The following is a 24648-nucleotide window of genomic DNA, read 5'->3' as shown; positions in this document are numbered from 1 at the left end:
CTGTGACTGAAGCAAGCTTTTAAATGATGTTTTCCAGGAAAATGTTGAGGTGTCTTTTGATCTTCCAGAGCGCTCTCCTCTGGACACGCTGTCCATCATCGACCTGAGCTCCTCACAGGTAACCTGTTCCCATGGATGCTGGTTGCTCCGGTGACACTTGGAGCATCCTCCTGCTCAGAGGAGGGAGGGATTCAGAGGCAGAGCAGGGCCTCATGGTGTGTTTGGCACAGAGCAGCCTGTGGGGTTGCAGGGGAGGGTGCAGCATTAACCTAAAATACAAGCACCCATCCTGGCCAAGCCCTGCACGCCGGGCACATCTCCCAGCCTGGCTGCAGAACGGGATGATTGGTCCCTTCAGGATGCTGTGTGGCTGCAGAGGTCTCAAGGGTGAAGGTGTCCAGAGCTGGATGGGGCCATGAGGGTTTCCCAACCCTGTTCTGACTGTTCTGGGGCAGGGGACACAGGACAGAGGTGGTGGGGAGCAGGATGGCAGCAGAGGGGGGAGCAGGCTGGCACGGCTGCCCCATTCCCAAGCCAATCCCTCTGCAGCCACAGGCACTGCCGGGCAGCCCGGGATCTGATCGCAGGGGGCTGCTGTGGATCCTGGATGAGGAGGCCCTGACCCCTGGCTCTGGGGATGGAGCCGCCTTTGACCGCCTGTGCTCCTACTTCACCGCAGAGGGACCTGACCAGGAGGGTAAGCTGGGACCAGCTCTGCTGCCTGTCCTTTGGCATCCCTGTGTAGCTGTGGGAGCTGAGGAGACCATGTGGCTGGTTCAACAGCTTTTCTCCTGGGGTTGCTGCTGCAGGGGACAGCCACATGCGGAGGTGTGAGCAGGGGCTGCACTTTGAGATCAACCACAGGCTGGGCACAGACCCCGTGCGCTACGACATGACAGGATGGGTCAGCAAAGCCAAGTTCAACCTCTCGGCACAGAACGCCCTCCAGGTGCTGCAGCAGTCCACGGTGTAAGTGTGAGCCAGGTGCCGTGGTGCTGGCATCCCTGTGGAGCGGGATTGGGATCCCATGGAAGTGGAGTGGGATGGGGGTGATGCCAGTGAGAGCTGAGATTGCAAACCTGCCTGAGCTCTGAGAGGCTGCTCATGGTGGGGAAGGAGAGGATCATGTGGGGCATCTCAGCAGAGAGGAGGGACCCTGCAGCACTGGTGCTGCCTATCCCCATACCTCCTGCCCCATGCACAGTGCAGTGATAGAGTGGATCTGGCTTTAGATGGGCATGGAGCTGATGGGATCCTGTCTGCCAGGCAGCCTCAGGCACATGCTGACACCAGTGCAAGAAAGCCATAAACCCCCACAGCTTCAGCCCAGCTTTGTGGGAATCCTGAGAGCTTAGCTGAGGTGTGGGGAGCAGATGTCAAGTGGTTTGACTTGCAGCCATCAGGCCCTGGGGCTGACTGACAGCAGGATGTACACATTGTGATCACAGCAGATGCTGCCGGGTGAGCTGGTGAATAGCACTGCAGTGAACGGCTTCCCATCAGAGCTGTCTGGCTTCTTCCTGTCAGCAGATCCATGACATTGGCCTTGCAGTGCGGGTCTTCTTCTGCAGGCATGGGCAGTGGGGAAATGAGGGGCACCAGGGGAACCCCACAATGTCCTCGACTCCACAGTGCCATAGGGTGGGCATTCAGTTGTGAAGCATCACTGCCCGAGGTCGGGTCCCTGTGCAGCAGTGGGGCAGGTTTTCCCCACCTCCTCAAGGAACCTTGTACACTAAATTGAAGTTGAAAACTAATGGAGCTGCTGCACACGGCAGGATTTCGACCTTGTGCTTAAACATTCCTAGCTGCAATTCAGGGAAGTTTCAACAGAGGTGAGCAGCTCGGTGCCCAAACGAGAGGAGCAGAGGGGTGGGAGCTGTCCTGACCCCTGCTCCGCTCCTCGGCGGGTGCCCTGCGGCAGCACCGATGCTGAAGCTGGGACTCTGGGGGTTGCATCCCCGTGGAAGGGGCGTTGAAGCCGAGGACCCCCAGCGCTGACCCCGCTGTCCTTGCCCGCAGCGAGGCCGTGCGGTTGCTGGTGGAGCCGCGGGTGCGGGCAGCGCTGCGCTGCCGCGGAGTGGCCGGGCTGGAGGGACGCTCGCAGGCAGCCCTGCACCGCAGTGCCTGCGTCAGGAAGAGCTTCGCCAGCAGCTTCGCGGCCGTGAGGAAGCGCTCGGTGTGCGCCCAGATCAAGCTGCAGGCGGTGAGTGCGGGGGAGCACCGGGGCCAGCACCGCGGGGCTGTGTCCTGCGGTGCCCTGAGCCCGGGGGCTGCTGTGGCCATGCAGGAGCATCCCAGGCAAAGGTATCATGGAGCAGATTACACACACACCTCGCTGTGCTCCGCTTAATCCTCTTAAGCACTCGGGCAACTGGAGCAGCCTCCCTGCTGGGCACACGCCAAGCTCCTGCTGACCTCAGCCGTAATGAGGTGCCTAAACTCTCTCGAGGAGTGTAGCACAGTCTCTGCTGACTCCTCTTGCAGGCCGCTTTGAGGTGCTGGGTGTCTCTGGCAAACTCTCACCCAGCACCCTGTGACATTCGGTAGCCCATCAACTGAGAATGTGGGGCATCAGTAGGCAGGGTCTCAGTCTCTGTGACCCGTATGCTGGGCTCACATCTAGGACCGAAGCTGTTCCTAACGGGCTCTGAGGGCTCTGAGGATGACTGCAAGGGGTGCGGGGGGGTCCCCACCACGGCTCCATCCCTGCTGACCTCTGCTTGCCCGGCAGGACGCGCTCACGAACCTCCTCCGCCGGTCCCGGCTGCACTTCGTGCACTGCCTGCTCCCTGGAGCGGGGCCGGAGGGGCAGCTGCCTCGTCCCCCCGCGCCGCCGGACGCAGCCCCACAGCTGGATGTGCCCACCCTGCGGACACAGCTGGAGGGGACCCAGCTCCTGGATGCCCTGCGCCTGCACCGCATCGGTATGCCCGGCCCCCCATGCTGCTGTGTGGGCTGCTCCCCTTCCACACCCGGCTTTCCAGCCCCACTTCAGAAAGGCCTCGAGGTTTTAGTGCTGCTTTCTGCAGCGGTTCCCAGCCCTTCTCTTGCCTGCATGTTCCCTTTGGAGCATCCATGCATCAAGCTAGATCTGCACCTACCATGGTCATAGTCACTGCCAGGGGGAGAGGGACCCATGCAGGCAGCTCAGGGGCATCTACTGCATGACAGGAGGTTCTAAGGTGCTGTCTAGCCACCTCGAGTGCATCTCTGCTGCTTCCCTGCTCCATCTACCCTGCCCTCACTGTAGCTCCCTGGTGCCGTCACCCTCAATGCCTCTTGGTGTGCACAGGACATGCCCCTGGGGTGTGGTACCCCTCACCTCAGCCCCCCACTGCTAGTTCCCTCCCCAGTGTTTGGTGAGAGCCTTGTTCCCTGATGCTGGTGCAGCCCCCAGTGATGTCTGTGTGTCCCCAGGGTATGCGGATCGCCTGCTCCTCACCCAGTTCCGAAGGCGCTTCCAGGTCTTGGCTCCGGATGTCATGAAGAAGCACACCTCTGCCTACGAGGTGCCGGATGAGAGCAAGGTATGTGCTGGGTGGTATGGCGAATGTGGCCTGGGAGCCTCTCATTGGGCTGTGCTGATGCCTGAGCTCCTCCAGCCATTCCCAATGCCATAAGGGCTTTCTATGCAACGAGGAGCAAATCCTGCAGCTCCCTGCAGGCAGCCCCTGTACTGGCATTGCCTGTGCCCTGCACGAGTCCCTCTGTCCTCTCTCCAAAGAGGTCAAGCCAGCATCTCCCTGCCCTGGGACAGGAGCTGCTTCCCAGCCCCTGCCTCACTCAGGCACCCATTGTTGCTGGGATGCAGGGGGCCCAGCATGGCAGCACCCATCTCTTGCCCAAAAACCGGCTGTCTGAGGACAAGCCAGGCAGCATTCCCAGGGACTCACCAGAGCAGGACAATGGAGGTTCTTGGGCATGGGGCATCATCTGCCTTCAGGCCCTTGTAAAGCAGCAGCCAAGGGTGGCTCCTCACCTCATCCCACAAAGCCTGGAACTGAGAGGAGCTCTGGAATGAAGATGATTTGCCAGTTTTATTTGTTTCATAACAAATTTAGAGTAGAATCTTGGGAGACCCCCCCCCCGTCCCTGGAAGAGGCTGTGGGCAGCACTGGGAGCCGGGAAGAGCCGTGAGGAGATGAATTAAACATGGGCACGTGCTCTGTTGTGCAAACTGCCAGCCAGGGTGTGCAAATTCAGTTAAGACCTCGGGATTTAATAAGACAAGTTTGACAGCCGGAAAAGGTCAATATTGTTATTAAATGCTGTAAGGAGGCAGAGGATGCCTTGTCAGCACTGTGTAAGCTGGGGATTTGGAAAATCCCGGCCTCCCTGGAGCTCACTGCCATGGGCTGTTAGCGGGAGGCTGCTTCCCAGTGAGTGCATTATCTCGGCCATGGCAGCACAAGAGATGTTTGTGTGGAGTGAGGGTGGTGGTGCAGCAGTGACTGCCCCTGTGCTCATGCTGGCCCTGCTGTTGGAGATGGATAGGATGGGGCAGTCCTGCACTGTTCCAGCAGTGTCACAGCAGCGGGCACTTCCTCACCTCTGGCACACTGTTCCAATCATGGCAGTGGTCCATATCCTCATGCACTTGCATGCTCCATCCCCATCTTGCCCAGGGCACGCAGGGCTGCAGGCTGGGGTGCAGTTCTGCTGCAGCAAGGTGCTCCAGGGGCCACTGTGAAATGATTCTTCATGGAGATGTGTGTGGCCTCCAGAGTGAGTGAAGTGTTAGCGGAGGGGTTTTGTTTCAATTTTGGGATCTCTGGGGTTTTAACATCATCAATTTGTCCAGATAGTGTTGGCTGCCCTGGGGAAATGTGTGGTGCTCCTGGCTGCTGCATTCATGTGCTGGGCCAAGGCTCACAGTAATTGAGTTCAGGCTTCTTTTCCCACTTGCCTCCCTGCAGGGGCTCAGCTCTGCACCGCTTGGCTCCAGGGGGAACTTGGTGCTTTCGCTCCTGCTTTCAGCTCCACAGGCAGAGCTGTTGGCTGGATGGGCTCTCACCTTCCCCTCAGTAGCCTCCAGCCACAGCCACCCATGCACTGGGGCTCTCTACCCTTCTCACACCAGGACTTGGGGCTGGATGCTCCCTTACTTGGGTGCCCATAAGGGCCAGGGCTCTGCCCCATTTCAGCAGGCTCACACCAGGGTGTAAACGTTTTCTGAGCAGTTCAGTGATGTGCTCCTCCTCCACAGGCCATACAGGAGCTCTTCCAGGCACTGGATCTGGAGAAGAGCAGCGTTGCCATCGGGCGCAGCCAGGTACGAGGGCTCCGGGCTCTGCTTCCCTCTTGCTCTCAGTGTGTACAGGCAGAGCCAGTCCCATGCTAGGCACTTCCAGCTGCCTAAAGCTTCCCAAAGTGGGGAGAACCCCTTTCTCCTGCTGTGCCCAGTGGGATGGGAAACCAAGCCTCACTGAGCACCAAAGCAGAAGGTCCCTAATTCCCATTTGAGAGCATTCAAAATGTGACTGAAATGCGGTGATGTGTGAACCTTGTTATCGAAATCCAGCCCTCTTGGCATTGATGTTCCTCTTTACCTTTGGTATTCCCTGGGAGTTAATGAGGATTGGGCCCCTGTGGTTTCAGTGGGCTGGGGTTACCTCTGCACAGCCGGGCAGCTGAGGCATCGCAGCAGCAGCGTTTGGCCTTAGATGTGATAATCTCAAAGCCAAGCGAGTTTTGCTTGCGTGCTTACCTGCAGCTCCTGGAGCCTGTGAAGAGAGGATTCATGACACGGTTCTGCAGCACAAAATAACTTGCTTTTATCCTGCACAGTGCAGTTTGCAATTACCTCTTCTATGAAACCCTTGTACTTAATCAATAGCGCAATAGCAGCTCCAGTCACATCTTGTTATGGAGAGTTAGTTTTGCCATTGCTTTGAGCATTGATTTTGCACTAGCTTCTAAAAGTTACTGTCTTCTGAAGTTAATACAGACATTAATGAGGCAATCAGATAGGTGCTGAAGCAATCATAGCATTATCTCTGGAAAGGGAGTTTCCTTGGAATTGTTCTTTGATTCAATTTAGCATCTTTTAAATGCAGCTCTAAGTGTGCCACTGGCTTCACAGGTGTAATTCAGTGTTTATTAAAGCTGTATTATACAAATGGGGCACAGTAGTGGGGAGGGATCAGTCCCATGTGCTGAGAGATTCCCCAGGCAATGACAGGGATCTTACACTGAGAGATTGATACAGGCTGAATTCAATGGCATCAGCAAATCTGTATCAAAGAATCCCAGCCTGGTTTGTGTTGGAATGGACCTTGAAGCTCATCCAGCTCCAACCCCTTCCACGGGCAGGGACCCCTTCCCCTGGAGCAGCTGCTCCAAGCCCCTGTGTCCAACCTGGCCTTGAGCACTGCCAGGGATGGGGCAGCCACAGCTTCTCTGGGCACCCTGTGCCAGCGCCTCAGCACCCTCACAGGGAACAGCTTCTGCCTAAGAGCTCAGCTCAGTCTCCCCTGTTCTGGCAGGTTCAAGCCGTTCCCCTTGGCCTGTCCCTACAGGCCCTTGTCCCAAGCCCCTCTCCAGGTTTCCTGCAGCCCCTTTAGGCACTGGAGCTGCTCTAAGGCTGGTGCAGGGTCTCATGCTCTGGTCCAAGGACCTTCAGTCTCCTGCAGGTCTCTGGGGAGGCTGCTGCGTGTTTGCCATACATACATCCCGCTGTCTGTGGGCAGGTTTCAGACCCCATCCTGAATGTCTGTTTCTTGCTGTCAGGTTTTCCTGAAGCCAGGAGTCATCTCCCGGCTGGAGAAGCAGCGTGACAAGCTGATAGCCCAGAAGATGATCCTGCTGCAGGCTGCGTGCAAGGGCTTCCTCAGCCGACAGAAGTTCAAGAGGCTGAAGATCCAGCGCCTGGCCATCCGCTGCATCCAGAAGAACCTGGTGGTGTTCCAGGCCATCAGGCACTGGTCCTGGTGGCAGCTCCTGAGCCGTGTGCGGCCCCTGCTCAGCGTTAACCTTACTGAGGAGCAGCTCCGGGCCAAAGAAGTATGCATTGAAGGGTGGGATGGGATGGGATGGGATGGGATGGGATAGGATGGGGTGGGATGGGATGGGATGCTTTAGGGGCTCTGTCTGGTAGGTTGGACAGAAGTCACTCCTGTCAGAGCAGAGCTCTTTTACTGACCATCAGAAGCTGTCATCTGTTCTTGGCAGTGCATTTTTTGCCCCAATAATGTGTTTTGCTGTGGAGGGAGAAATAACTCTCCTTTAAGGGGACAGTAGCAAATGCACTGTGTCCCCATAGCCAAAGCCCTGTTCTAGGGTTGTGGCTGCCCCACTGCCCTCCCCATGCCTCCTGCAAGATGCTGGGTCTGCTGAGCCAAGCCCTTTGTGGGACATTTTGTAGGACGATGGATGCCCCATGTTAGTCTGTAGGATGATGGATGCTGAGCAGCCAAACACATCCCTGGGGCAGGGGACTGCTCTGTACTGTCCCCAGCACTGTGCTGCCACTGGAGATGAGGGGGGTTAATGGGCATCTGCTGACCTGGGACAGGCACATTCTGCACCGTCTGAGACCTGCACTATATTCTTAGTCTGTCTTCCTGCCATCCTGCTCCTCCTTTTGCCTCAGTAAGGTTTTAACAAGGTGTTTTCAGGCTGGTTCAGATGAAGCAAGAGCTGCCCAAGCCTCTGTTTCTCTCTCCAAACCCACCCGGGATCCATCAGGCCCCATCACCCGTTAACCTCTGGTTTTATCACAGCTCCACACGTTTGGTTCTGCTCAGGGCTGAGCAGGAAATCAAAGCAGGACAAGGCAGCACCAAGCGGCTGTCGCCCATGTTACAGCCAGGCTGCCTGGACAGGAATCACAGCAAACAAGGTGCCTTTGCAGCCGCACTATGATGGTCTGCCAGGGCCCCAGGAATGCTCCTGGAGCAGCATTCCAGAGCTTGGCTGCTCATCCAGGCCTTTGAGGGCTGCTGCTCGCTCATAAAGTGTGCTCTGTGCACACAGCAGAGCTGACGTTCCCTCCGATGGAATTCATGTCAGGAGCTGCAGTCCCAGCAATTTGCAGTGAGCAGCCTTCAAAGCTGCCTGTGAATTGTATTAATGAGGCAGCCGTGTCTCTCCCGCTTATTCTGAACAGAAAAGGAGGTTTTCATCAATGAGCTGGGGATGCTGGGGCTCTCCATGGCTGATGTTCTGCAATCTTCCCTAGGAGGAGCTGGCAGCGCTGAGAAGGAAGCTGGAAAAATCCGAGCAGGAATGCAGTGAGCTCAGGCAGAATGCAGAGAAGCTGGAGAGCAAGGTAGAGCCCCAAACACCTCTGTAGAGCCCCAAAACCACCTCTGTAGAGCCCCAAAAACACCTCTGTAGAGCCCCAAACACCTCTGTAGAGCCCCAAACACCTCTGTAGAGCCCCAAAACCACCTCTGTAGAGCCCCAAAAACACCTCTGTAGAGCCCCAAACACCTCTGTAGAGCCCCAAAACCACCTCTGTAGAGCCCCCAAATTACCTCTGTAGAGCCCCTAACACACCTCTCTAGAGCCCCAAAACACCTCTGCCACAGCCCTGCATTGCCCAACTGCAGTACTCAGGAGCAGCACCATTACTTGGTCCACGGTGGGTGGGATCCTGCCTGCCTCAGCAGTGAGTGGTTGCACCCAGAGAGCAGCCCAGATGCTTTGGGAGTGGGCTGTTCCCAGGGAATGCCTCATGTCCCCTGCAGCAAGGGCAGATGTCACCCTGTGCTGGCACCAGTGCAGTGTATGAGTGTGGTGATGTGTCATCCCTTCTGCTGATGAAAGGCTGCAGTTCGAGTGGGATATTACACACTGATGTAGCCCATGATGCTCTCAGGACTGCAGGCTTGCTGACCTATGCAGGCACCACAAGTGACTTGGCTCCATGGGATGAATGCTGATACTGAGGATGTGGCATGCAGAAGTGTCCTGCACATCCACTGCAGGGATGCAGCCACAGGGTCCTGCAGTGGTTGCTCTTTGCTGGGTGCTGTCAATGGGAGCCTGGGGTTCTGCTGACACTGACTGGTGCTGATGTGCACTCACCACATCCCCTAAGCACAGGCAGTGGGAGCAGTTGGGACACTTGGGTTGATGCCTGCACAGCAATACCCAGACTGACTCCCTGTTCCCCCCAGATCATCGACCTGAACACGGAGCTCTCAGATGAGCAGTACAAGGGTGATGTCGCCTGCCAGGTCCTGGATGGGGAACGGGCAGAGAGGCTGCGGGGAGCCCGTGAGCTGCAGGAGCTGCAGGTAGGAGAGCCCTGAGATGTTGGGCCATGCCAGTGGTGATGCTGCTGTCTCGGACCTGAGTGCCTTGGAGCCAGGTAAAGCTGCTCCCTCCTTCCCTGCCTCCCCCAGAGCAAACATGACCAAGTGCAGAAGAAACTGGAGTCAGTGGAAAAGCAGCTGGAGGAGGCCCAGCAGCTGGTTCAGTTGCGTGAGATGAAGATAAGTGGCTCTGGAGGAGGTAGGGGCATCCCTTCGGGGTGATGCATGCTCTGGGCATCCAGCCTGACCTGTCCCTGTAGGGCAGCAAAGCCTTTTGGTTTGCCCCCTCAAGCAGTGCTGCTTTCACAGTGTGGTTTTGGCACCATGTCATTCTGCATTGCTTGCCCAGCAAGGAACTGGCAAGAGCAGGAGCATGCATGGTTCTGGCTGTTGCATGGAGCTGGGATGCAGGCAGGGATTCTGCCTAAGGGCACTGCTGGCACTGACTGGCACTAGTTGGCATTCCTGCAGCTCAAGTGTGGTTGAAGCATGTTGTGGAGTGATGAGGAGGATGGGATGGGATGGGATAGGATGGAATGGGATGGGATGGGATGAAACTGGATGGAATGGGATGGGCACGCGTGCCTTGCTGAAGGTGGGGTACCTGTGCTATGTGAGCTGGGGGAGAGCTGCACCCCTACAAGGTTGGTGCTGGCATTTGTGCCATGCAGGAGCCCCAGTGCTGTTGTATATTCACCCATCCTGCCCTGGCATGGCTGGTCGGGCCCGAGCACCCCCCAGCCCCTCGTGTCTGTCTCTGTTGGCAGAGGATGAGTGGCAAGTGCGCTTCGAGTGCGCGCAGACGGAGATCTCCTTCCTGCGGAAGCGGCTGGTGCAGCTGGAGCAGCGCCTCGAGTCTGAGCGGGGCTCCAGGACCGGGCTGGAGCAGAAGGCAAGTGCTGCTGCTGGCCATGGAGCAGGGATGCTGCTGGAGCTCAGTGTCCTCTCCCTGCTCCCTGGGCAGGCTGAGGCTCACAAATGCAGCCGTTTGGTGCTGATGCTTTCACTGGCCACTGGCTTGAGAATAAATATCCCCAAATTCCTTCAAGTTTATAAAACCAGTTTTGCACCAGAACGTGGCAAAATTCAACCATGGTCAAGTGTGAGCATGAGCACAGGGTGGGGAGGGGATCAGTGGCTGGTCTTGCTGCTGAGCTGTCTTTTGGGTACCATGCTCACATCATCCCTCATGCATAGAGCTGCTAAGGTAAAAGCTGGCAGCTCCTGAGCTCTGCCGTGAGGAGGGAAAGAGCCACTGTGCTTCCCTGAGCAGCTCCTGGGAGTCAGGTCACATCCCATGAGGATAAAACAAATAGATACTATTCACGGTACATTAAGAAGTAATAAGACAAGCAGTCTGGTCATTGGAGTTTGGGTAAAGCAAAACAGCTCATTTGCTTCCTGATAGTTGGTTTGGAATTACAGGCTCCATTAATGCAAGATTTTGCTTATTTAAAGTCATTCCTTAATGGCTCCATTCTCCGGCTGGCGAGAGCTCTGTGTCTGTATCCCAAACACGATCTGATTCCTTGAGGAGCAGGCAGGGATGCTGCAGGCACAGGGGGGTCAGGGCACCTCTGATGGTGCTTGTTTAGCCGTGGGTCTGGGCTGACCCATCCCTGGTGCTGGGTGCCCATGCTGTGGGTCTCACCTGCAGCTCGGTGCGGAGCAGGCAGCCTGCGAGGCAGCCAAGAAGGCATCGCAGCAGCTGCGGCGGCAGTGCCGGCGCCTGGCCTGTGAGCTGGAGGATGCACGGGTGCTCGCCGAGAGCCAGCAGAGCCGCAGCCATGAGCTGGAGAAGAGGCAGAAGAAGTAAGGCTGGGGGAGGAAGGGGGAATGGTTCGGGTGGCACCGGGAGTGGGGCTGCTGCTGATCCTGCTTTGGCTGGTGGAGGGTGCACAGAGCATGGGGTGGGTTTTATGTTGTGTTGCTGTGTGTCTGTAACCTCCTTCCATAATGGAAAGCGCTCTCAGTGTGATGCTGTGGGGAGAGATGCTGGGGCTTGGGGCATCCCAGGCTTCTGTGTGCTCTTGGTGTGCATGAGCTTGTGCTGGGAGCACTGCTGGCAAACATGGTGTGCAACAGACGAGCACAAGAAATGACCCCCAGTGTTTTAGTGCTGCTGTTCGAAGGAAGTGTTTTTCTGCCCCCAAATAGGACACCAAACAGGCACAGAAAACATGGGGAAACACCAACTGCTTTATCATGCCTTTTAATTTACCCTTCGTTTCTCATGTTCCCTGCTGTCCTGTGCTGAGATGCTGGCTGTGGCTGGGGCTCGCTCTGACCCACAGATACAAAGGTGCTGAGGTGACCTGTGTTTCCCCATCCAGGTTCGACCTGCAGTTAGCCCAGGCCCTGGGGGAGTCTGCCTTTGAGAAGAGCCTCCGTGAGAAAGTGTCACAGGAGAACACCAGCATCCGCTGGGAGATGGGCAAACTCCAGCAGCGCTTGGAGGTAAGAGGGGAATATCCCACTTTGTGGCATTGAATCCACTTTTGGAAGAGCTCTCAGAGCTAAGCCATTATCTTTGCAATTATAGCTGAGGCAATCAGGCACAAGCCCAGCAACTTGATTCCAGTTTCTTTCAGTGCAGTTCTAGGATGTGCCTAATGTATTTAAATGCCTTCATCCCCTGCCAGAAGAAAGGCTATCATTGTACATGAGTGATAACCATCCATGCTGAGCTAATTACCAGCCCCTCGTTTCCACTGAAGCCACTTGTGCTCTTTTCCATGCCTCTACCAAAGAGACCACAGGGACATGGTGTGCTGGGGCTGGGGAAGCTGCAATGCTGCTGCAGCCACCCCAGGGCTTGGGATGGGGATGGGGCTGCTGGTGCAGGGAGGGTCTGAGGATGGTCCTAAGGATGCAGTTGGGAATGGACTGGGTATTAGGAGCAGGTGCAAGTGCAAAGCTGCTGACCCCCTGCTCTGCCCCCCGAGCAGCAGAAGGAGGCAGAGGTGTCCGGCCTGACACAGAAGGTGTCGGTGCTGGCCGGCCGGGTGGAGGAGCTCAGCACCCCCAGCACCATGGATGCCTGGGCAGTGCCTGCACTCCGGAAGCAGCTCTGGGACATGGAGGCCAGTGCTGCTGAGCAGAGGAAGGAGCTGGAACAGCAAACGGCTGCTGTTGATCACCTGGAGCAGGTACCGTGGCTGGGGATGCTCATCCCTGCTTGTGTGTGTGTTAAACCTGCAACAACCCCATCCCTCCGGGGCTGTCTGCAACCCTGGGCAATCCCTACAGCAACACCAGCGCCTGGAGCTGGAGATAGAGCGGATGAAGCAGATCCACCAGAAGGAGCTGGAGGACAAGGACGAGGAGCTGGAGGATGTGCGGCAGTCCTGCCAGAGGAGGGTAGGTCGACGATGGGCTGGGGATGATGCTGAGTGCATAGGGGTCTTTCCTCCTTGCTGCTTCCCCACCACCACCCCAGCATGAGCCCCAGCCTCAGCCCCAGGGTGCAGAATCAGGGTCTGGGTTGGACATGGGCCCCCGTAGGCTGGAGGGGGTGCATGGATGATGCACAAGAGCCATGTGTGATGCAGCACATGGGATGCTGCTCCGGGTAGCACAGGCACCATGCTGAGGGCACAGCTCCAGCCAGCCAGGGCTTTGTGTTGGGTGATAATGAACAGAAAATGCCCCTTCAACAAGGCCACAGGGTCAGTGGCATGTGAACAGGAACTCCAATTCTTCAAAACCCCCTGGGTGTTTGATGTGGGATGGGTGGTAGCAGCCAATTCCCATTAGGCCTAGGGCATACCTGGCTGTCCGTAGTGAATTAGCATTGCTGAGGCTCAATGAAACAGCCAGTGGGGCTTTGCATGTGCTATTTTAGGAGGGCATGACAAGTGGAAAGGCAAATGAGGCAATCTCTGCTCCTCCTGCTCCTGTCAGCACAGTCATGCCCAAAGCCATAAAGCCCTGTGTGCTTTGGGGGCTGCCATGGTGCAGACATCGTTTCCCTGTGCTCCCCTTCTGCTGGATGCTGGAAGCTCTGAGCTGGTTGTGAGGATGCATTGCTGAGGGATCCTCCCTGGGGTCCTCCCTGTCCTTCTGCACTTCTCTGCCTGTCCAATTGCCCTGTGCAGAGTGGCAGCATCACTAGAGATTCTGTGCCTTGTGGCTCTCTCAGCCAGCAGAGCCATTCATCCCTTCTCTCCCTCACCCTGCGTGGCCTGACTATTATTTTCCAAATGAGTAAATGGCAGAGACACACCAGAGAGCAATTGATCCTTAGCAGCCTGCTCCTGCTCCCTTTCTGAGCCCTGTTTCTCAGCAGTGGCAGGGATTGGAGCCAAGTCCTAGGTGGCTGAAGGCCCTGTGTTACTGCTCCAGAGCTGCAGGGGCACCCCTTGAGGGCCTCTGGGTGTGGATTGGCTTAAATAGTTCCTGGAGTGCTTCCCCTTGCTCCCCCAGCCATTGCACTGCCTGAGGGCAGCAGATGCTGCAGGGGATGTGGCCCATCCCTGGTCCCCAGCGCTGGCTGTGGTGATGGGAGGTCTCAATGTGCACCATCCTGGGGCTGCTGTGGCTGTGCCACACAGAGCCTTGGCAGGGGATGCTGGGCTCTGAGCACGGCTGTGGTTGTCTCCCATGCACAGCTCCGGCAGCTGGAGATGCAGCTGGAACAGGAGCATGAGGAGAAGCAGATGGTGCTGCATGAGAAGCAGGACCTGGAAGGGCTCATCAGCACCTTGTGTGAGCAGGTAAGAGCACAGAGCCCACCCCAGAGGCTGCTGGTGGGGAGAAGCTCACTCTGCTCTCCTGCCTGCTACCTCCTGGCTGCTAAACCCATGCCCTGGCTCAAAACATGTAACAAAAGGGGTGTGAATGTGAGTGTGTGTGTATGGATGGGCAGCAGCTTGGTTCTTCACGCTCAGCTGGCAGCGATGCCCTTCCAGATGCTGCCCATCCGAGCAGTGGCACATGCTGCAGCAGGCACTGGGTGCTGGGAGGGCTCTGGGGCTGCAGGCATTGTGCAGGGCCCAGCCAGCCCCATGGAGGGGAACTGGGGATTCTCTAAACTGGGGGAGTCATCTGCTTTTTGCTGGTATTTTCATGAGCCAAACGGCTGGAGCAGCTCCAGCTGCCCAGGAAGGCAGTTCATCCCATTCCGCTCTTTGCGGAGGAATTCTACCCCAGACACATTTGTTGAACAAATCCTTTTTCACTCTCTAATGTGTCTGTGGCAGTGATTGAAGTGCATGTAATGGGAAAAACACACACAGCTGCTCCCTGTTAAATTAGAAGGCGAGGGGCTGAAAGCAGCCTCATTGAGCAGCATTTATCGGGCTGGGCATCACTTGGCATCACCCACGTCCAGGGGCTGCCTCATGCACAGCTCCTGCTGTGGAGACCAAGTGAGGTCCTGCCTGGCCCTTCCCTGGGGTCAAGGGGCTGCTGGGGCTGAGGGTGGCATCAGAGTGGTGTGTTCAGAGTCCATCTCAGTGCTGGTGCACCCCAGGGCTCCCTGGTGCTGGTGCCTCCATCACACTGCACCCCCCTGCACACAGCAGAGAAGGAGCCGGTTATCCGGTTGTTAGGCACCATGCTCTCCAGCCTCTGGCACAAGCTGGGTTTCACCAGCTCACCAACCCTGGCAGTTGCATGTGTTCATCCCATGAGATGACTCCGGGAACACTGGAATGCTGGGCATATTTCACATAGACACAAAATGGTCCAATGAGGTTTATCCATAACATCGCCCCTGCTCCTGGCTTATAAAATGCTTTGGGAGCTGTCAGTATAAATCTCGCTGTATAAAAGCAGGATATGATTACAAGTGCCTCTCAGTCCAGCACGTCCCTCCTGCTCAGTGGAGGAGAACTAAGATGGATGAGGAGAGGGCTCTTGAGGAAAGGCACCTTCTCCTGAACAGGCCTGGCCCCAGTGAGGGCAGTGGACGTGGTAGGGGACAAAGGGATGGAACAGTGCAGGTAGGGAATTGCCACAGTGCTTGTGACCAGCTACTGAATGAAATCCCAGCTTTTTAACTTGAAAAGCACCAGGCTGCAATGGTGGGAGGTGGTGGCAGCTGCCACTGATGGCACAAAATCCATCAGGGTAGACCCTGAGCTACAGGGAAAGGATGCTGAGCGGCATCCAAGAGCCCATCCGTAGGGATGGCAGGGATAGCAGCAGCCTGCTGCGCTGCAGGGTTGCTGTAAACACGGTGATTTACAGAGGACACTGTGCTTCAGAGTGGTTTATGAAAGCAGGGGAAAGAAACTCAGCAAACTAATGAAGGAAATGGAGCTGGGATGGTTTCTGGTTCCAGCCCCAGAACCGGTTACGGGGGCAGAGCCGCACAATGAATTTTAGCCACTGAACAGAAAATGGGAGAAGAGCTTTGAAACAAGAAGAGATGCGGAAAACAGGCTCCGTGGAGATGCTCTTGTACCTCAATTGGGCAGAAATCCAGCACTGACACCACGTCCCTGTTTATTTGCTGTCTCTAATTCTCTCATCCTGGTAACCATGGTTGCTCTCTGCTTCAGTGGGGAGTGGAAAGGGCTTTTTTTCCAAGGTGCTTCCCACTTCCCTTCTTTAAAAGGCTTCAGAGTAACACAGGGACACCACAGGCCTGGGATGAGCATCCAGATCACCCAGCAGTGATGCTGCAGCAACAGCAGCAGCATCAGATACATCCCTCTGTAGCTGCCAGGGGATTCCAGATGCTTTGCAGTAGAGTCGTGTAAATAACTCCTGTTGGAGCTTTCCTTGCTGGTGTTTGGTGTTTTCTTCCCTTCCCCCCTTGTGCTGGCTTTCTCTTGCCTTGGGCACTGTTTTCCCCAAAGCAGCAGAGGGGTTTTCTGGCTGTTTTTGCTTTCATACCGTGACTTTCCTGTGCCAGGTCTCAATGCAGACACTGGGCACTGCCCTTCTCTGGCCCTGCTCCTTGCATCATGGGGGTTGACATGCTCAGTGGTAAGAGGACAGTTTGCTCCAGAACTGGGAACCCTGCCTGTCCCCCCTGATTTCATAGCCAGGCTGTGCATCGATCCTATGGGTGGTCACAGGGCTGGCACGTGGCTGATGGACACCAGGGGAGGGCAAATGCTTTCAGAGAAACAGCTTTCTGATAGGGAAAAACGTGGTGTTTTGGTGGAATCTGTTAGTTTTAGTGTTTACAAAGTTTATTTTCTCACTTTCACCAACTATTAAATCATTATAATAATGAAAATAATAATTCAATTAAATAAAGTAAATAATATTAGTTAAAAAATTAAATAAGATTTTAAGAATTAATAAGATGGAAGAAGGGAGGCTGAGCTGAGCTCTTAGGCACAATCTCTTCCCTGTGAGGGTGCTGAGGCGCTGGCACAGGGTGCCCAGAGAAGCTGTGGCTGCCCCATCCCTGGCAGTTCTCAAGGCCAGGTTGGACACAGGGGCTTGGAGCAGCTGCTCCAGTGGAAGGGGTCCCTGCCCATGGCAGGGGTTGGAGCTGGATGGGATTTAAGTTCCCTTCAACCCAAACCAGGCAGGGATTCCATGATTTGATAGATGGAAAATGGTAATATTTGCACATAGATATTTGCTATCTTCTTGTATCACCTTCAGCATTCCCAGCGTGTTTCCCTATTCTCAGACTGTGCGGGGAACACCTCGGTCCAATGGAGGCTTTGTGGGGTGGAATGGGGCAGCAGCGCTCAGGACAACCCTTCCTCCCTCCCCAGATCGGCCACCGGGACTTCGATGTGGAGAAGCGGCTGCGGCGGGACCTGCGCCGGACACGGGCTCTGCTCGCTGATGTACAGCTGCTGGTGGCAGTGCCCACAGAGCCGGGTACCAGTGCCCAGGACATGGAGCGCCTGCGCAGGCAGGTGGGTGCTGCCGGTATCTCCCTGCCCTGGAGCATCACCCCTCAGTGGGACCCTGCGAGAGGCATTCCCACATCTCCTGGGTTTAATGGTGGTGAAGGGACCCTGTGCTGTGCCAGGCCGTGGTGAGAAGTGCCTCTTGCACTGATGAGGGCCTCCTTGTGAGGAGCACTTCTCTGTCATGAAGCCAACAGGGCTTAAGTATCTTTTTGCCTCCTTTATTTTCCCCGCATCCCTATTAATTACCTTCTGTTGAGTGTGTTTTCTGCCTGTCTAATAAGGAGCAGTGCCTCGTTTGGGAGGCGTTGCCATAGGGATGCTGTAATGCAGGAGCAGGGATTGCCATGGATTTGCCATAGTTCAAGAGCCGACAGTCCAGGTTCACAGCCATGTGCCACACTTTGCCCACCACACCAGGGATGGCCTCAGCCCTGGGGCGAGCTCAGGGTCCCATGGGGTCCCTGCCATGGGACAGGAGTGGCATGGGGCTGCCCATCCACAGGCTGACCCTCCATGTGCATCCCATTATGCTGGGACTGAGTGAACAGTGCCAGTCCTTCCAACCCACCCAGTAATGAATCTGTACTGTACATTTCCCCTGGAAACAAACTAATGGGGAAGCCTGAGCAATTCCAGCAACACACATGTGTAATTGAGGTAATAGTTCTGCATAAATAACATCTGTGAGCAGCAGCTGTTCTCACCTGTGCTGAGGGAGAAAGGGGAAGGTGAGCCTGGCCTGGTGCAGTGTCCGTGCCCATGCCCATCCTCACATCTGTACCCATGCTTGTGCTACTGACCCAGCCACCCAGGGCAGGGGATGGCATGGCTGGGGTGGGCAGTGGGAATGGCCATTTCTGGCACTCCTGTGTTCTCTCTTGAACATTATTGAGCTAATGGCCAGTGCTGCACTTAGCAAATCCTGAATCCTGCTTTGAGGCTGGAGATGATGCACAGCCTCTCCTTTGCTCCTTTCCACCCATGGAGCAGTGCCCTATGCTCAGTGATGGAGCTCACAGCAATGAGCTGGAGCTAAGGGACCCTTCCACAGGTTGATCTGACAGACCAGGCAGTGATTGCACTGGTGGAGCATGGCCATACCCTTGGTATCCAGCCCCATCTTGTTGTGGGAATACTGCCTTGTTCCCTGAGCAGCCTGGTCCCTGCAGCCAGGCAGGCTCCTGCTCTTCCTGTGGTGCCTTATGGCCCACCCCAGCTCTCTCCTGGCCTCTGCCGGCTGCCTGCTGTTTTGGAAGAGAGCAGAAAGCCCAACTGTTGGGGATGCTGACATTTTACTGCACCACCAGCACCGGGGCTCTGCCTGCATTAAAATGCCGCATGATTCTTTATTCCATCCTTTAAATGGAGCACGTTTCTAATGGCATTCATGACGACTCTCTCAAAAGCCAATGCATCCTCGCACCAGCCCACAAACCTCCCCAGGAACGAGGACTTTGCTGAAATGCTACATTTCCGTTAATCAAAATCCATATGGCTGTGAGTGTAGCATTGTTTCTTAATAAGGCTGAAGCATCCCTTTTCCGCAGGTATTTACTAGATGGTGCAGCACAAACTCCTGTTGTTCTGAAGTTCATACATTATGCATTTTGGGAGGGGGGGGAATTTCAGTTTATTCCTCCCAAGTGGGAAAATTCCATCACACGAAGTGAAATGGAGGTTGGGTTTTAATGAGAGGTGCTGGGATGTGTTTCTCTTGGATTAAAGTATCCGGAGTTTCAGTGTGATCGTGGCAAGGGAAATGCCGTGGTTGGTGTGGATGTGGTTGATTCTGGAGTTGCCTGGAGCTGGGCAGGTGGAAAAGCCCTTGGTCACAACACCAGCAGTTGTGCTTGGCATCAACACCTCCCAGCAGCCATCACTTGGTTCATTTTGGTCATGCCTGAGCCTTATGCAAACCCAAGGGCTATTTCTCAGCACCTGGAAGGAAGGGGAGCACAGCACATGGCTCTGCAGGTGTATGAATAGACCGACCATCAGCACAGGCTGAGTCTGGGCACAGACACAGCATTTCTGTAGCAGTCAAAGTGCCAAATGCCCCCGTGCCAGAGCTTTGTCTTTCCCACAGTGAGCAGTTTCTGGCAGGCTCAAAGCTGGGGACACGAAGATGTTTGGGTTTATTTCTTCCCATCTGTTCCTCGGATCATGCAGTGGTGACCGAAGGGCTCAGGGATGGAGGTGGTGGTCCCAGGAGGTGGAGGTTTTCTCACTGAAGAGGTTAGAGATAGTGAGAAGGGGATGCAGTGTAGGAAAGGCTATTGCTATGGCCCGGGGATGGAGAGGGAAGAGGTGCTGTGCCAGGAGTATAAAAAGAATCATTGACTTTAAGGGACTTCCATTTCACCTGCAGATTAGGCACTGAGGAAGCAAATTATCCACTCAACTTCGAGTAGGTCTCAGTCACCCCAAACAATCGAGGGAGATGAGCCGAGGGTTGCTGCTGTTGTAGTGCCTCATAATCCGCCTTTGTTTTAAAGGAAGGGAGTTTAAAAACCCAAGTAAACCCGGAGAAAATAGCCTAAAAGGCTCCAACTTCTTGCTCCCATTTCCTTGGGAGCTCTACATCCTCTGCAGGGAAACCGGGAGCCGCTGTGGGAAATGAGCAATGAGCAGAGGGGTTTAGGCTTCTTTATGATACAGGAGAAACAAACCCGACCGCGAGAGAAGGAACTGGCTGTTCAGGTACAGCCGCCTCCGTTCTGGCACTGTGGGCTTGGAGGATGATGCTGCATCTTCCAGATGTTTCGCAGCCCATTTAAGACCATTGTAAGTCTTAACGGCTGAGCTATAAAAACCGGGAGCAAAATTAGCATTTATAAACGGGGGATTTCGCGTGTATTTGCAAATGTGATTTCTGCCTCGTGAAAAGCCCATTTGCAAACTCGGAGCCATGAATTGCTCTAATCAGGAATTACACGTAATTCCCATCATTTTGCAAATTAATGATCCCTGCTCCCCCCGTGCCGCAGCAGAGGCCGGGCGCGCAGAGAGAGGTGCAATAGCAGGGGAGATGCTCTGGGGGCGAAGAGCAAACAAACCGGGAGGCAATGGGAATGTCGGGATCTGCGCGTGGATTCTGCTCCTTTCATTGTGCTCTCTCCCGATTTTTCCCAGTTGGAAGAGAGCGAAGCGAAGTGCGCAGAGGCCCAGAGGACCCAGCAGGCAGCGGCCCAGCAGCTGGAGAGCTTGCACATGGAGCTGGAGACCCTCAGCAGAAGCAAGGCCCTGGTGTGTGCATGGAGATGCAAGTTTATTAAATCACCAGGCAGGGATGCAGGAGCAGCTGCTCTAGAGGAAGGGGTCCCTGCCTGGCAGGGGTTGGAGCCGGATGAGCTCTAAGGTCCAACCCAAGCCATTCCATGATTTACTAAATCACCCACCCATCAACAGCCCCAGGGTGGTTTAATGGGTGGATACACCGACTACAAGGGTGCAACTGGATAGGGCTGCCTTTGCCTCTCCTGGTAAAGCACAGGATTGGAGGCTGGTGTATCCCAGAGGATTCCACTGCCTGCGCAGCTCTGGGATGCACTAGTGGGATGCTGAAGGGGCCCCGTGAATCCTCCCACAGGTGGATGAGCAGCTCAATCAGCTGCAGCATGAGAGAGCTGACCTCCTGAAGCGCATTGATATGGACCAGGAGGACCTGAACGAGCTCATGGAAAAGCACAAGGCTCTGATTGCCCAGGTAGGAGCCGGGGCAGCATCTCCCTCCCTGGGAAGGGGCCTGCGAACCCCACAGCCTGACTGGGGGCAAACATCAGCCCCCATTGGGGCACAGTAGGATGAGGACCCTGACACCGGATGATATGATGAGAGGAAGGGATGGGTCACAGCTCCAGCTCCTCCCATCCATAGCTTTGATCCTTCTTTCAAGGGGAGCCTTTAGTTTCAGTGTACGACCCTACACAATCCTATAGCTTCTCCTCTGGATCCTTTTCTATTCTTTCTTTGCTGATTTCTCATGCAGAGCTCAGAAAGCGCTGACAGACAGCTTAGGGCTTTCTGGGCAGCATCCTAAGGCAGGCTCTCCCAAAGGATTGTACCCTGGAGCTGAGGGAACCCAAGGCTCCCAGAGGAGCAGGGGGAGGATGGTGAGGCTGGCAGCTCACAGTCAGTGAATTGTACAGAGCCACGAGCCTGCATGTGAAAGGACCCTGAGGACAGAAATGACCTTGACAGTGTGGTTTCTATCCCTGTCTGTCCAATGCAGGGAAGCTGCACTGAGTTCGGAGAAGGAAGTTCCTCCAGCCCAGTGCAGGAGGGGCTCTTTGGGTGGTAGGAAGGTGCAGGCAGGAACCAGCCTCCAGCCCCGAGCTCCCTGCGGTGTGGGTCCTGTGCTCCAAACCCCCATCTCTGACTCCCTGCTGCGCTTTCTCCTCCCTCAGTCCGCAGCAGATATTGCTCAGATCCGGGAGCTGCAGACGCAGGTGGAGGATGTGAAGAAGGAAAAGCAGAGCCTTCAGGAGAAGGTAAATCCTCCTCTGTAACACCCAGAGCTGAGCAGCGAGAGCCACCCGGGTGTCCTCTGATGCCTGTGCCCTGTGCGGATGCTGTGTTCTTGTCTGATATCAGACCAAGTCTCTACCCAGGGGTACAAAGCCACAAGGGCAATGGCTTTAACCTGCCAGAACAGGGGAGGCTGAGCTGAGCTCTCAGGCAGAAGCTGTTCCCTGTGAGGGTGCTGAGGCGCTGGCACAGGGTGCCCAGAGAAGCTGTGGCTGCCCCATCCCTGGCAGTGCTCAAGGCCAGGTTGGACACAGGGGCTTGGAGCAGCTGCTCCAGTGGAAGGGTTGGAGTTGGAGGAGCTTTAAGATCACTTCCAACACAAATCATGCTGGGATTCTATGGTTCTAACACAGTCAGGTTCCTCTCTTCCTGACGTGCTGTAAGTGCCCTTGGGAGCAGCATGGCCCATGGGCAGGATGGGGCAGGGCCACTGCAGGGCTCTGCCAGCAATAGCCTTGGGCTGGAGAAAGCTTTTCCTGGCAAGGCTTCTCCCTCTCCCCTTCCTGAGCTGCTGGTCCTGTGGGATGGGGTGGACCCCGCAATGGGGCTGACCCCAGGATGGGTGCTGGTGGGTGCTGCACTGCCTCACCTCTGTGACTGCACCAACACTCCCAGAGTGGATTTCATTTTAAACATGAGTAATCCCATTAACTCCAGTTCTTTGCTGGAGCGTGTTAAGCTGCCCAGCATCAAGCAGGATTCGCTCCCTCTGAGGCAGAGCGGGTGGTGCTTTAGAGATAGGCCAGATAAAAGAAAACAAATCTCTGTAGGTTTAGGTCAAATACAGAATGTGAGCAGCATCGCTAAGGGGCAGTTTGCTTTGGAGAGCTCAGTGTGAGCACTGAAGGAGCAGCTTGGCCCAGGCAGGTTTCCTCATAGGAGTAAATTGCAGTTTGCCTCCTGTCCTCAAAGAGTTTGTGAGAAGAGGAACTCAGAAGAGCCCCAGACATATGTGGTGTGGCCAGCACCAGCGTGCTCTTCACTCAAAACCACACGTTCCTGTCATGCCTTTACCGTAGGTACCAGCAGCAGGAATCCTTCAAGAAGCCCAATGAGATGCTTTTCATAATGCCCCATCAGCGAGCTCAGGGGCCATGAGGACCCCAGGATGGATGCGAGGGACTGGTGGGGATGTGGGGAGGGAGTGGGTCAGGGCAGGAGGTGCTGACTCTGCCTGTGCCCCCAGCTGCAGGCAGCGCAGGCCAGAGCAGCGCGCATGGAGCAGTGCCCGGCCGAGCGCTCCATCGTCAGCCGGCAGGAAGCTCGGATCCGTGACCTGGAGAGCCAGCTGGACTTCCAGGCCGTGCAGATGAAGCGCTTCGAGGTACAACCTTCTCACTGATGCTGGAGGGGATGCGGAGCTCCTGGGCAGGGGTGCTGGCACCTTGGCTTTGGGACAAGGCACTTAGGGAGGGCTGGGGAGGGACAGGTTGGGTCTTTGGCCAGCTCTGCTGTGCTTTTGGACAGCCCATATAGCTCCTGCCCCTGCCATTATCAATACATGCTTCACTGTGGTATCTATTGAAAGCCAGCAGGGCTATAAGTGCCCAGAAGGACAGACAGTCCCTATCTCTGGGTATGGAGCATGGGGCTGCCTGCTCAGCACATCCACCACAGCACCCCTCCAACAGGCTCTGGTGCTGTGCAGATGTCAGGACGTCAGGCCCAGTTACAACACTTCCCTGTCCCCATTAAGCAGCACATCCACAGGCACCCCGGGGTCACTGGGGTCTGCACATTCAGTTGCTAGCTCCTCACATCCACCTCCCCAGCTCCACCTCACACTCTTCTCCCCAGGTGCTGGTGCTGCGCTTGCGAGACAGCATCATAAAGATGGGTGAGGAGCTGGAGAAGGCGGCAGAGTCAGAGGCACGGGAGAAGGAGAACACCAGGTACTACCAGAGGAGGATGGAGGAGATGAAGGCTGACATGGATGAGCTGGTGCAGAGGGAGCTGGAGTCCAGCCGCCGGCGTGTGGAGCTGGTAAGGGAGTGCTGCGGTGCCAGCAGCTTTAACCTGCCCGAGGGGAGACTGAGCTGAGCTCTGAGGCAGAAGCTGTTCCCTGGGAGGGTGCTGAGGCGCTGGCACAGGGTGCCCAGAGAAGCTGTGGCTGCCCCATCCCTGGCAGTGCTCAAGGCCAGGTTGGACACAGGGGCTTGGAGCAGCTGCTCCAGTGAAAGGGGTCCCTGCCCATGGCAGGGGTTGGGGGTGGAGGAGCTTTAAGGTCCCTTCCAACCCAACCCACTCTGTGATTCCCTGATTCACCTCTCTGTGGCTGGGCTGGCAGCAGGGACAGTCCCTCTGCTCCGTGTGCTGTTCCCAGGAAGGACATTTCTTTGGTTGCTCTGATCCAAGAAATGCTGAGGAGTTGCTCAGGTCATTCCTGCACCTCCTGTGCTGCTTTTCCTCTTGTTGGGCACTACAGCAGTGGTGCTGCACATTCCCTGGCATGGGGGAAATGCTCTCCTGCCAGCATCCAGCGTGCCCAAGCCTGTTGTGCAGTGTGTTTGTTGGGCTCCTCAGGGTGTTCCAGGCTCCTTGTGGTGCTCCTGGCTTTGCCAAGCAATGCCTGGGGGCACAGTGGTTCCTCAGAGGGTGCCAACAGGCAGCGAACCTGCTCTGCACAAACAAAGCCCCAACTGGAAATCGATAGAACAGCAGAAATAGATTCACCTTCATTTTGGAGTCCTTCATGAGCATCTCTGTTCATGTTGGTTGTTCCCAGTAAACAAAAGGGAAGCCGTGCTTCCAAGCAGTAATTGAAAGATATTGCATTTCTGCTGGCAGCAGAGCCACATTAGAAGCAGTTATTTTATCAATAATCTTTAATTTAACAATCAAGGAGACTTCAGCGTTCATTTCACGCGATGCTGCCAGCCTCTCTGATGGGAATGGTGCTGTAGTGTGAATGATTCCACATCCGCTGCCTGCTGTGCCATGAACAGGCTCTGGCCTGGCTCTGCCAGCCTGAATCCTCAAGTGCTCACACGCAGCTCCGGCTGCTGGTCACCCTCCTGGCCACAAGACAA

General features: G+C 55.8%; 1 protein-coding gene across 1 annotated transcript in view; it reads left to right on the top strand.

Annotated features, from left to right (window-relative positions):
* The window catches only part of MYO18B (myosin XVIIIB), a 56161-nt gene that overhangs the window by 15748 nt on the left and 15765 nt on the right, over positions 1-24648 (top strand). Inside the window, exons 15-37 of the mRNA XM_034068431.1 lie at positions 38-118; positions 550-697; positions 810-969; positions 2023-2206; positions 2735-2927; positions 3421-3530; positions 5210-5275; positions 6733-7005; positions 8183-8272; positions 9126-9245; positions 9354-9462; positions 10031-10155; positions 10921-11075; positions 11597-11720; positions 12212-12412; positions 12513-12623; positions 13874-13978; positions 16949-17095; positions 20225-20338; positions 20682-20798; positions 21499-21582; positions 22806-22943; positions 23417-23602. Of these exons, the coding sequence (XP_033924322.1) occupies positions 38-118; positions 550-697; positions 810-969; positions 2023-2206; positions 2735-2927; positions 3421-3530; positions 5210-5275; positions 6733-7005; positions 8183-8272; positions 9126-9245; positions 9354-9462; positions 10031-10155; positions 10921-11075; positions 11597-11720; positions 12212-12412; positions 12513-12623; positions 13874-13978; positions 16949-17095; positions 20225-20338; positions 20682-20798; positions 21499-21582; positions 22806-22943; positions 23417-23602 (3141 nt within the window). The remainder of the gene's footprint in view (positions 1-37; positions 119-549; positions 698-809; positions 970-2022; positions 2207-2734; positions 2928-3420; positions 3531-5209; positions 5276-6732; positions 7006-8182; positions 8273-9125; positions 9246-9353; positions 9463-10030; positions 10156-10920; positions 11076-11596; positions 11721-12211; positions 12413-12512; positions 12624-13873; positions 13979-16948; positions 17096-20224; positions 20339-20681; positions 20799-21498; positions 21583-22805; positions 22944-23416; positions 23603-24648) is intronic.

This window comes from Melopsittacus undulatus, chromosome 12 (assembly GCF_012275295.1).
Source record: "Melopsittacus undulatus isolate bMelUnd1 chromosome 12, bMelUnd1.mat.Z, whole genome shotgun sequence".
NCBI lineage: Eukaryota > Metazoa > Chordata > Aves > Psittaciformes > Psittaculidae > Melopsittacus > Melopsittacus undulatus.
This window is presented reverse-complemented; position numbering and strand designations above follow the sequence as displayed.